The sequence below is a fragment of the Balaenoptera physalus genome (assembly GCF_965194825.1).
Source record: "Balaenoptera physalus genome assembly, chromosome: 11".
NCBI classification, from domain to species: Eukaryota; Metazoa; Chordata; class Mammalia; order Artiodactyla; family Balaenopteridae; genus Balaenoptera; species Balaenoptera physalus.
In genome coordinates, this window is record NC_138896.1 from 71,247,539 (window position 1) to 71,259,942 (window position 12,404).

Genomic DNA, 12,404 nt, shown 5'->3' on the forward strand with positions numbered 1-12,404 from the left:
AAGTGACAGAAGTGACAAAGAACACCAGAGAATCAGCCAGCGTGCTCCACCCACAGCCTTGTGCAGGCCCTCCATCCTCGACCAAGCCTCTGGTTCCCCTCTCCAGGGATGCCAGTATTTGGGACCCACATTTCCAGGGACCCTACGTCTGTTTCTGTCTCAGTGGTGAGGGCCCAGCAACCTAGGTCAGCCCAGAGAAAACCCGGGCCCTGCCCAGGGCTCACTCCAGGGCAAGACGGTTTCCGCTCCAGGGATGGGTAGTCATGGGGGTGGGAGGTGGACCAAGGATCCCATACAGACCTGTTGGGAGGGTGCACAGCACAGGGGTTTGCAGAGCTGCTGGAAAGAACTTCACCAGTGGCGAGCTGGCCACACGACACAACCTTAGATTGTTCTTTTTTTAAAAAGCATTTATTGCAAAGAATGTTGGACACAGTGTGATGTGTGGCTGAGATTCAACAACATCCATTCCAGGGCGAGCAGGAAACATGTCTGCAACAGGAGCACATCAACCGTCCTGGCTACAACCGGGCAGCCAGCCAGGTGGACGGCTGCCCAGGCAGAGCCGGCCCAGGGTGAGCCCCGCTGGGATCCCAGACTTCCCTCTGCCCCATCCCAGTCCTTGTGACACGTCTCCAGTAGCTCCTGGCTGCCCTCTGGACAGAGAGAAAGGGCCTCGCTGGTCTCTCCTCAGCCAGCCTGAGGTCTTGGAGAGGTGGTGACATCTAGATGTACATGCCGCTGACCAAAGGGACCTGCTATGGCCAACAACTGAGCATGACCAAAAGTCACCAATACTCTGGCGGACATGGAAGCAAAGGCTGCAGTCCCCACATCCCAAAGGCAGTGGTGTGGTCCTCTGGCCCTGGGTCTAAGGGGCCTGGGGCTCTGACAGGAGATAAGTCCAGAAGGAGGGCCCTGCCACGGCTCTGTCCTGGACATCTCTCCACCCATGTCTGTCCATAGCTGCTGTGGCACTCGAGGCCGAGAGACCATCAGCCTGGGCCCGGGACACAGGATCCTGGGGCCTGACTTCACCAAGGACTGCCACCTGTGGACAGCAGCGCATCCAACTACAAATCCACACACTTCCTCACCCAGCCTCACAACTTGCTGGCCAGCCTGTTCTCCCAGCTACAAAATGGGAGCTGGAACCCGCGGCCCAGCCCAACTCCCTGGGCCCAAAAGAACTCAGGGGCGTGACAGGTGGCAGGCTTCCCGAGGTCGTTTTCATCAGGCTCCTGTGTACAAGAATCAGAAGCTGGGAAAATCCTGCCCTGGCCGGGGGCTGCCTCCAGCTCTGGGCTTTCCTGTGCTTAGTCCCGCGGGTAGAGGTCAACAAACGCCAGGACGGGCTTTGCAGGACCATGAAAGCTTTTCCGAATCCTTCACAGCAAATGCAGGTCCCTGCCACCAGTGTACACTCTTGTGTGGACACAGGCAGCAGTGGGCAAGGTAGCCCAGTGGCATGGCTGGGAGAGGAAGATGAGAGGGCAGCCTCTCCCTCGAGCACTGGGAAGGGCGACTCATACAACTGTCCCGTCTTCACATCTTTCTTTACGTGTTGCACCATGAGAGCAGTTGGAGAGGGGTGGCCTTGGCTACCAGCTCCCACGAGTATTCCAGTGTAGGCATAATTGGGAACGGGTAATTGCAAACACCCCGATGCCTGCATGTTTCTGTGCATTCCCATGTGCTGAAGTGAACACACTGCTTTCCTGAGCGTCCACAAATGCAGACGCACGGACCCAAGGGTCTGGCCAGTGGAGGTGGCTGCCTTGGCGGAAGCTCTTCAGTTCCTGGCGAGGCAGGATGGGGAGGGCTCTTTCCCGCTTACTGAGGCAGCAGCAGCTCATGAACACCTTACCTCTGGCTCAGGAAGTGGCCAAAGAGAGGGCAGCAGAGCCCTGGCAGGGGTCCCCAGGTCTACCCAGGCAGCTCGGCCTCAGTGGGTGGAAACATCACAGCAAGTGCTTTCCGTTTCACATTTTTGGGTTTCACACTTCACAAAGCCCACCCGGCCGGTGAGAGAGAACAGAAGGATCAGGGGCTGGGAAACCTCTCACCAGCCCGGTGCAGACGCAGTCAGGCCAAGTGGTTTTTAGCAGCAGGTTGGGCACCGCATACAACCCTGTCGCTGTCAACAAGGAAACAGGTGGGCTGGGGCAGGGATTCTGGGTGCCACCAGCCATGCATGGCTTTGAGGGTGTTCCTGTGTGGTGACTGTCACACAGAGCAGAGGGCCTGGAATGACCTCGTCCACAGAGATCAACACCTGCCCGTGGGTTGCAGTGGACGACACACGGTCACTGGTGAGCAGGGACCGTGACAAGGGCTTCCTCCGGAGGCCGAGAGATGTCTACATTCTGCACAAAATTAAACACACAGAACACTGACCCTCTGCCAAGGACACACAGTCACCACTATCTGCTTTGCTCATCGCTATGGCCGCTGGACTCACATTCTCACCCCGAGGAGCCCCGGCCACAGGACTTAGACCCCGACCTTTCCTAAGAGCCAGGGGTCAAGAGCCTCTTGACACGTGGTGGGTGACAAACACCAGAACAAAGGTGGGGGATGAAGGACACCTCCAGTTCCTGCTTGCTCCTTGCAGGCAGGTCAGGCATTACCCAGGGTGAGGCCATCCCCGCCTCCTGCTGCAGGTCTGGGTCAGGTGGGGAGAAACAGCTGGCTGGGAAGGGGACCAGCTCCTGAGGGTGCCCTCCTCCAGGCTATGTCAGTGTGTCGGTGGACAGGTGTCAGATATGGCCCCAGCAGCCTGCGGACATCTCCTGTTCTACAGCCTGGTCTGTCCCCTGAGAGCTGGGGCACAGGGCCCCCTGCACCTCCTGAACAGCCCCCCTCCCCTGCCTCAGCTGCAGAGCCCAGTTCTGTCCACAGCCGGCTGAGTTCAGGGCATCTCAGGCCTAAGGGATGGGGGTCAGAGACTTCCCTCAACTCTGTAAGACTACGTGATCCTATGTGATCGCTGATCTTGGTGGCCCAACGGAGCAGGTCACCAATGACCTGGGCCACAGCCCAGATCTGCAGGGAGGGAAACATGGCCCCTTTGGCCATACTCCTGAGTTCACAGGGCTGGCCACTGGAATTGTAGGGGCAGGTGCAATTCTCACTGGGGGCAGGCTTCCCAAGGGCCCCTTTCTCACCACAACCTGCCCCCAAGGATGGGCCAGGACCTGGAGATCCTGCCCACCTTAAAAGGAACCATCCCAGAACCTGTGGCCAACAGAAGTTTGCCTCTCAGAAGCGCCTACCCAGAGGCAAGCAGGGTGCCTGCCAACTACCCCATGGCCATGTTGACTCCTGCAAATGGACCGGGGCACCAGCCCCTGATGCTTGCTGGGTCCAGGGGCCTCTTTCACCATCACCCTGTCAGTGCTGGGGGCCCAACGCCTTCTGGGCTTTCCTCAGCACGAGGGGCCTGTTGGGACATCTTCCCCTGAGACCTGTGTGTGCCAGACTGGGCCTGCATCGGACTCTCAGAGCAAACAGGGAAGAGGTTTACACAATGACTGGGTCTGGTGAGAGGAAGCAGCCTTAGGAAGTAGGAGGACACGTCCACACACCTCAGCCTGCGGGGCCCAAGGCCTGCACCCTGGGCAGGGACCCAAGGCCCAGCACGTCCCATTGTGGGTGGCAGCAGGCATGACTAAGGCCCCAGGAGCCTTCCTGGTGCAACAGACTCTGGGAATGGGGCCCAGAGGGGCGGTCCTGCTCTTGGCCTCAGTGGGAGAGGAAACCAACATGGCAGAAGGATCCCACACGGGCATGAAGTGCTTCTGGGCAACACTTCAAGGAGCTTCTATCTTTAACGCTGGGGGAACACAGAACAGAGACGTGTCCTTCCGCAGGAAGGTCTCTACGCAGCACCGAGACACCCTCAGCCTCTGCATGGCCCTTTCCGCAACAAAGCAGGACATTTTTCACTTTTACTTTTTAAAGGTGCTCAAGTTGGACAGGTGCTCATGAGGCCTGGGCTGGTGGGACATGGAAGCGCCTGCCCCCTGTAGGCCTCTAGCCTCTATTCTGGCCACAGCGTCACCCTGACAGAGAACTCAGGCTCACTCAGTAGATGCCCCAGCTGGGCCTGGCCCTGGGTTGCTGTGTCTGGACCCCCAGGAACGTGCCCACCACCCCAGCAGTGACCCGGCTGCTACCTGAGGCCTGTCCCGGTGCGTGTTCACGGCCGCCACATTCAGGAATATGGACTCCACTTTACAACCTGCCAAAGGGAAGATGCAAATCCATTCCCCCTCCTGAAAGGCAGCTGAGCCACAGGGGTAGAAGCTTCTCCCGGGAGGACGCCTCAGCCTCACTCCAGTCCTCCCACCTGAGGCAGCCGCGGAGGCCCCGTGAGGAAGCACTAGGCGGCGTGTCAGGCCCGAGCCTCTGGGCCACTGGCCGGCGCCGGCTCGCCGAGGAGCCCGGGCACCAGGCGCGGCCACGGTGAGGATGAGCGGCCCACCTCGGGGGCTGAGGGCGGTCTGAGAAGCAACAAGCCTAGCTCAGTGAGGGGCCACTACGCTGAGCAGACCCGCACCCAGCCCCGTCTCACACACGAGGCGGGATCACCACGGTGCCAGGTGCTCAGTGCAAAGGGGGACGAGGCGATTAACACGCACTGGGATGACTTCAGCTGCCACTGAGCTTTACAGTGATTGTCCCGAGGGCACAACCACGTGAGAGTGCCTCGTCCAGTGTTGAAGGGGAGGAGCCGGGACCCAGGAGGTTAGGAAGTTGCGTGAGGCCTCTGCCGGCAGAGCCCAAGGCAGAGGCGCATATTTTCAGGTCCGGGTCCTGGGGGCCGTGGGGCTTTCTGGGGGATTTTGGAGAAACCAGTAGAAAAGCCCTTCATGTGGGTGGGTAATGGTTAAGGAAGGATCATTGGGGAGGCTTCCTGTGGCCGCAGGAATTAAAACAAAAAAAATTAAAAAGCAAATTGGGAAAGGTGGTGGGGTGGAAGGAGGAGGAATGAGCATCTAATGAATTTTCAAGGGAGGGGTTTTACAGAAAACCACGGAACCCTGCAGAGAGCCAGTCTGGCAACCAGGTCAGCATGCAGGAAGCTTCTTTACCATAAGCCACAGGGGTCAGCTTCAGGACCGTGTGCAGCGGACACTTGAGGTAGGGCAGCTGTTCTGTGGACACAGACGGAGAGGGCTGGCACCAGGGATGCCCAGGTGACAGTCCCCTTCAATCTCTCTCACACACACACATCCCACCTCCCCAGGGGCAGCGTCCGCACCTGCCGCCTTGTCAAGGAAGTAGGCCAGGAGGCAGCGCATCACAGCCTGGTGGCAGATGACCAGCACATTCTCTTGCCGCTCCAGCTCCATGATGACAGGCTCGAGTCGCTGGACCAGGTCCTCATAGGACTGCAAGGGCAAGTAGGAAGCGTCCCTCAACCCAGCTCCAGGGGTAGGGATGGAGATGTTCTGGGTAGTGGGCTACCTTCTCCTGAACTCCTCACCATTCTGGCAGTCTGACAAAGGGGTCACCTCCCCTATCCCAGGGCCAGGTCCCAGTAGGACCGAGAGGGCAGGGCTGGGGCTTAGGCTGCGTCCAAGGGGCCACCTCCGTGCCCATCCTGGGGCCCTTTGCTGAACCCTCAGCTGCTGGAATTCACATGCTGGCAACTGATGACAGGTGGAGAAGACACGGCTCCCTTCCTACCCAGCGCACGTGGAGTACACAGAACGAGGCTTGTGGGGAGGGGAAGCAAAACCCTCCCAAACTTGCCAGAGTGCAACCTGTCAGAATGCCTGAGCTCCCAGGAAGGACCCTCACAGTCTGCCTGCCCTGTACCTGCCCTGGGTGCCGTGAGGGAGCCCTTGGACCAACCCCGGTGACTGGCAGGTCTAGAGCTTTTCACTGGGAGACCCTGCCCTGGGGGTTCACCCCTGTTTGCACACAGTGAGCCGTCCTTCAGAAAAAGAAAAGGCCTCAAGCTTGGAGCTGAGTTTGCCCCACGATTTGATTGGGAGTAATACCAACTTGTGCCAGCCCCTGGTATTTCTGGGGAAATCCTAGATTGCTTCTTTCAGCAACTAACTTCCCTACCAATTTCCCCCCTGTATTCTCAACTTTGAGCAGCCAGCTGCTTTGTTTCTTTTTACTGTTATCTGGTTTGGTTCTAAATCTGGGCTCTCCCTCACAGTATGATGTGGGGAAATATTAATGCTACCCGAAGCTGTCCTATTCCCGAGGACAGCACAGCATAGGCACCTGTGAGCCTGGCATTTGGGCGGGGGGGTTTCTGCATGTGTACATGTATGTGTGTACACAAACCTGTGTGTCTGTGGGAGGTATTTTTATTTGGCCACTGCCCCAGGTCACGTCCTAGAAGTGGGAGATACATGAGTCAAAGGTGACACTGTTTCTACCCGGGGCCTGGGCTGAGGCGAGAGCCAGTCTGAGGGGAGGGGACAGTGCAGGTGACTTATGGTAGCCACGACTCACCAGGGGAAAATGAATCCCTAGGTCTGGATTCAGGGCTAGGGGTGGTGTCTGGAGCTGCAGGGAGGATGGGGTCACCCTATGACACTTCCAGGGATGGGGAAAGTAAAGATGGGGAGTGACGGGGAACAGGGCTCCAGGAGGCCTCAGGGCTGGGATTCCTGGGCAGCACTGCTCACCCACCACCCAAGGAGGGGCCTGCAGCCTGGGCCACGGCTGAGAAGTGGTGGAGGTGACACACACACCCAGGCTGCCTACCTCTGAGGCCAGGCCCCTCCTGCTGCCCACGGAGCCTCTGCAGAGCCCCTCGGGGCGGGGCCCTCAGTCACAGGCGGTCCTCCCAGGCAGGCAGCAGGTGGCTGGGACTAAGCCCCCATATCTCACCTACCTCCCCCTTGGGGTACCGGTACCGGTACTTGTCCTGGTCTCGCAGGGCAAATTCCAGTGGATAATGATCCTGAATTTCCTCGTAGGTCATCTCCTCGCAGACGCCCTAGGGAGACACCGCATTCATCACACCGCCCACACCAGGCCCAGGGATCAGCCCTGTGTCGGGGGGAGGGCATTTCCTGGGCCACAGGGCCTCTCCCAGCTGGGAAGAGCAGGCACCCTGGGAACACTAAGCAGGGGCAGCCTCACATTTGGAAAAAGCTATCACACGTCTTTTCCACCCACCCATCGTCCATCCATCCAGTTTATGCCATAAAGATAAACACAGAAATGTTAACTATGTGTCTTTTCTAATGTGTCTTTTTGTCTTCTGTGCTGTGGAAATACTACAGCAGAGCATGGGTTATTGCACAGGCTATAAAGTAAGATTTCCCTCGTGTCATTCAGGATACACACACACGCACAGCATAGAGTATCGTATACAAATGCCATTTTAAAACAAAACAAAAGAGCCCAGGAAAATGTGTGGACTGACCAGTGTCAGTCCTTCTAAGGCTCAAGCCAAGAACCAGCACACAGGAGGTGCCCAGAGAGGAAGCAATAAAACGCCCGTAATAAAAAGCTGCTGGACTATTTACAATAGCCAGGTCATGGAAGCAACCGAAATGCCCATCGACAGACGAATGGATAAAGAAGATGTGGTACATGTATACAATGGAATATTACTCAGCCATAAAAAGGAACGAAATTGGGGCATTTGTAGAGACGTGGATGGATCTAGAGACTGTCATACAGAGTGAAGTAAGTCAGAAAGAGAAAAACAAATATCGTATATTAACGCATATATGTGGAACCTAGAAAATGGTACAGATGAACCGGTTTGCAGGGCAGAACTTGAGACACAGATGTAGAGAACAAACATATGGACACCAAGGGGGGAAAGTGGCGGGGGGGGTGGTGGTGGTGGTGTGATGAATTGGGTGATCGGGATTGACATGTATACACTGATGTGTATAAAACTGATGACTAATAAGGACCTGCTGTATAAAAAAATAAATAAAATAAAATTCAAAATAAATATGTGAGAAACTATAAAGTGGGGGTCGGGAGAACAAACTGTGACACTACAATTCATAACACACACAATAAACAAATTATTCTGAAAAATAAAAAATAAAATCAAATAAAAAATAAAAAGCTGCTGGTTTCTACCTTTGTCCTCGGGGTTTTTTTCCTAGACAAAGCCTTGGGGGCAAAGTTGTCTATTAAAAAGGAAAGACGATAAGGAAAAATTTTTTTTTTAATTAATTATTTATTTATTTATTTTTGGCTGTGTTGGGTCTTTGTTTCTGTGCGAGGGCTTTCTCTAGTTGGGCAAGCGGGGGCCACTCTTCATCACAGTGCGCGGGCCTCTCACTATCGTGGCCTCTCTTGTTGCGGAGCACAGGCTCCAGACACGCAGGCTCAGTAATTGTGGCTCACAGGCCCAGTTGCTCCGCGGCATGTGGGATCTTCCCGGACCAGGGTTTGAACCCGTGTCCCCTGCATTGGCAGGTGGATTCTCAACCACTGCACCACCAGGGAAGCCCGATGAGGAAAATTTAAACATATAAATGCCTATATCAAAAAAGAAAGATCTCATATCACTAATCTAATCTTCTACCTTAAGATATTGGAGGGACTTCCCTGGTGGCACAGTGGTTAAGAATCCGCCTGCCAATGCAGGGGACACGGGTTCAAGCCCTGGTCTGGGAAGATCCCACATGCCGCAAAGCAACTAAGCCCGTGTGCCACAGCTACTGAAGCCCATGCGTGCCTAGAGCCCGTGCTCCGCAGCAAGAGAAGCCACCACAATGAGAAGGCCACACACTGCAATGAGGAGTAGCCCCCACTTGTCACAGCTAGAGAAAAGCCTGTGCGCAGCAATGAAGACCCAACGCAGCCAAAAATAAATAAATTAATTAAAAAAAAAAAAGATTGGGGGATTCCCTGGCGGTCCAGTGGTTAGGACCCCATGCTTTCACTGCTGAGGGCCCGGGTTCAATCCCTGGTCGGGGAACTAAGAACCCACAGGCCACAGTGTGGCCAAAAAAAAAGTGATTAGGGTGATGGCTCAGAAGGAAGTGAGAAAGCCTCTATTGCCTTAGAGAATACGTATATTATCATGAACAGAATGTTGCTAGAAATATGAATGTTTAGGGATTCCTCCGGAGGTCCAGTGGTTAGGACTCTGTGCTTTCACTGCCGTGGCCCCAGGTTCAATCCTTGGTCGGGGAACTAAGATCACGCAGCTGTGTGGTGCGGCCAAAAAAAAAAGAGAGAGGGAGAGAAAAAAGGCAATCTTTATCATAAAGCAGCAGAGAACTTGGCTGAACTGTGTTCTAGTGTGGGCAGCTATAACAAAAAAGGCAGATAATGACAAGTGATAAGGAGGATGCAGAGAAATCAGAACCCTCATACACTGCTGGTGGGAATGTAAAATGGTGCGGCCACTTTGGAAAACAGCCTGGCAGTTTCTAACAAGCTTAAACGGAGTTAACATGGGGGACTCCCTGGCATCCCAGTGGTTGGGACTCTGTGCTTTCACTGCCAAGGGCCTGGGTTCAATCCCTGGTCAGGGAGCTAAGATCCCACAGGTCACACAGCACAGCCAAAATAAAAAAATAAAACAAACAAAAAAACATAGAGTTAACATATGACCTAGCAATTCCACTCCTGGCTATCTACCCAAGAGAAATGAAAACATGTCCACACAAAAACTTGTACGTTCAGAGCAACATCATTCCTAAAGCCAAAAAATGGAAACTATCCAAATGCCCATCGACTGGTGAATGGATAAATAACATGTGGTATATCCATACAATGGGATATTATTCGGCAATATACAGGAACAAAATACTGATACATTCTACCACAGGAGGAATGAAATGTCCAGAATAGGCCAATCTACAGAGACAGAAAACAGATTAGTGGTAGCCTAGGACTGGGGGGAAGGACTGGAAGGAAATGGGGGTATGGGTACAGGGTTGCTTTTTGGAACAACAAAAATGTTCTAAAATTGATTGTGGTGATGGTTGCATAACTCTGTGAATATACTAAAAACGAATGAATTGTACAATTTAAATAGGTGAACTATATCATATGGGAATCATATCTCGATAAAGCTGTTGTTTTTAAAAAAGGAAAAATAAGACAGTAAATTGTGGATTGGGCTAAGAAAAAAATCACAACATTAAAACAGAAGACTAGCCCAAGGCTGTTTACCAGAACAGAGGAAAGAACAAAGATAAACATGGAAAGATGACTAACAGATCATAGATACTAGAATAGTTTCCAAACTAAAGATAAAGAAGGGAATCCAGTGTATCTAGGAAAATAATCAGATTAACCTCAAAGAAAAAAAGATCAGGGCTGCTAAGGCTTCTCTGAAAAACCAAATGCTACAGCCATATCCGTGCCCTTGGAAGGCAGACACCAGACCCCTAACCTGCATCAGGGAGCTGCTATTTGCACGAGAAAGAAATCAGGGCTGGAAACCTCCTGTAACGCCCACCAGCCACAGCTGATGAAAGCCCACAAAATGGGTTAAATGAGCTATAAAATGGGTCACAGAAATTGCTTACTCTTTTGAAAGAGTTCATCAATTCTAAAGAAGAGCTACAACAGATAAAAAAAAAACAACCTTGACGCTATACTCTGCCCAATTACAGTAAAAAAAAAAAAAAAAAAAGGGCAGAAAGGAAACAAATGGAAATAACACATCCTCATAATTCCCAACAGAGTCAAGAATTATTTTCCTGTTACTAATTTTGATAAGTATATTTTAGTTATTCCTTTATTTACAAGCATTCTGCTTAAGAATGTTTTGGAAAAGCTGTAAAGTAATGACTACTGGAATAAAAACACTGCTTGCCTTCCAAATCACAGAAAAGATGATGTTTATACAGAAAAAAAAAAAAAAAAGAGATGAAGAGAAATCTGCAAGGTACTGGGGAAAAAAAAGGACAAAGATAGCAATTGTAATAATAAATATGAATGGGTTTAGATTCCTAAATGAAAAAAGCTCTCAGCCCAAAAAATAAACCAAAGATATGTTCCTTTCATCTAAAGAAATGACAGAAAAAGGTTAAAAATAAAAGGGAGTAGGCATAACAAAAAAAAACATGGACAAAAAGCAAGGATGGCAAATTAAAACCAAAGTGAGATACCACCTCACACTCATTAGAATGGCTACTGTAAAAAAAAAAAAATAGAAAAATAACAAGTGTTGACACAGATGTGGAGAAATAAGAACACTCGTGCACTGTTGGTAGGAAAGTATAATGGTGCAGTTGCTATGGAAAAAAGTATAGCGGTTCCTCAAAAAAATAAAAATAGAATTACCATATGATCCAACAATTCCACTTCTACATATGTACCAAAAAGAAATGAAAGCAGTGTTTCAAAGAGATACTTATATACCCATGTTCATAGCAGCCCTATGCACAATAGCTAAAAGGTGGAAGCAACCCAAATGTCCATAGATAAATGAATGGATAAGCAAAATGTGGTATATACATACAATGGAACCATATTCAAGCTTAAAAATGTGATTCTGACATATGCTACAACATGGATGGACCTTGAGGACATTATGATAAGTGAAATAAACCAGTCACAAAAGGACAAATACTACATGATTCCATTTATGTGACATACTTGGAGACAGAAAAATCATACAGACAGAATCAAAGAGACAGAAAGTAAAATGCTAGTTGTCAGAGAAATGGGGGTTATTGTTTAATGGGTATAGAGTTTCCATTTTATAAGGCGAAAAGAGTTCTAGAGATGGGGACTTCCCTGGTGGTCCAGTGGGTAAGACTCCGCACCTCCAATGCAGGGGGCCCAGGTTCAATCCCTGGTCAGGGAACTAGATCCCTCATGCATGATGCAACGAAGATCCCACGTGCCACAACTAAGACCCCACACAGCCAAAAATAAAATAAATAAATAAATAAATAAATAAATGCGCATGCCACAACTAAAGATCCTGCATGCCGCAACAAAGATCCCACATGCCGCAACAAAGATCCCACATGCCGCAACTAAGACCCGGTGCAACCTAAATAAATAAATAAATATTTAAAAAGTAAATAAATTTATAAACATTAACATGGTGACAAAAATAAAACTATTAAAAAAAAGAGTTCTGGAGATGGATGGTGGTGATGACTGCACATTATGAATGTATTTAATACCACTGAACTGTGCACGTAAAAATGGTCGTTAAGATGATAAATTTTATGTTATGTGCATTTTACCAAAAAAAAAAAAAAATTGGAAAAAGAAAAGCAGGGATGATAATATTCAAATTAGTCAAAGTATAAATCCATGCAAAAAGTGTTTTATATTGAAACAGGAACCATCCAAAATGAAGGCTGAGCCACAGTGGAGTAACTGGTACCAGATTTGCTCTTGGCCCAACATAAACAATTCAAAAAAACTGGACAAAATGTATGCAACAATTGTTTGTAGACACTAGACAACAGGCAGAGCAG

General features: G+C 50.7%; 1 protein-coding gene across 8 annotated transcripts in view; it reads right to left on the reverse strand.

Annotated features, from left to right (window-relative positions):
* Positions 1-389: 389 nt before the first annotated feature.
* The window catches only part of COL7A1 (collagen type VII alpha 1 chain), a 75,417-nt gene continuing 63,402 nt past the window's right edge, over positions 390-12,404 (reverse strand). For all 8 annotated transcript variants that reach the window (XM_082413534.1, XM_082413533.1, XM_082413547.1 and 5 more), the window contains 5 exons: positions 6,866-6,970; positions 5,267-5,396; positions 5,097-5,159; positions 4,179-4,243; positions 390-2,366 (listed from right to left, as the gene is read on the reverse strand). In XM_082413534.1, coding sequence (XP_082269660.1) covers positions 2,307-2,366; positions 4,179-4,243; positions 5,097-5,159; positions 5,267-5,396; positions 6,866-6,970 — 423 coding nt within the window. In that variant the 3' untranslated portion in view covers positions 390-2,306. The remainder of the gene's footprint in view (positions 2,367-4,178; positions 4,244-5,096; positions 5,160-5,266; positions 5,397-6,865; positions 6,971-12,404) is intronic.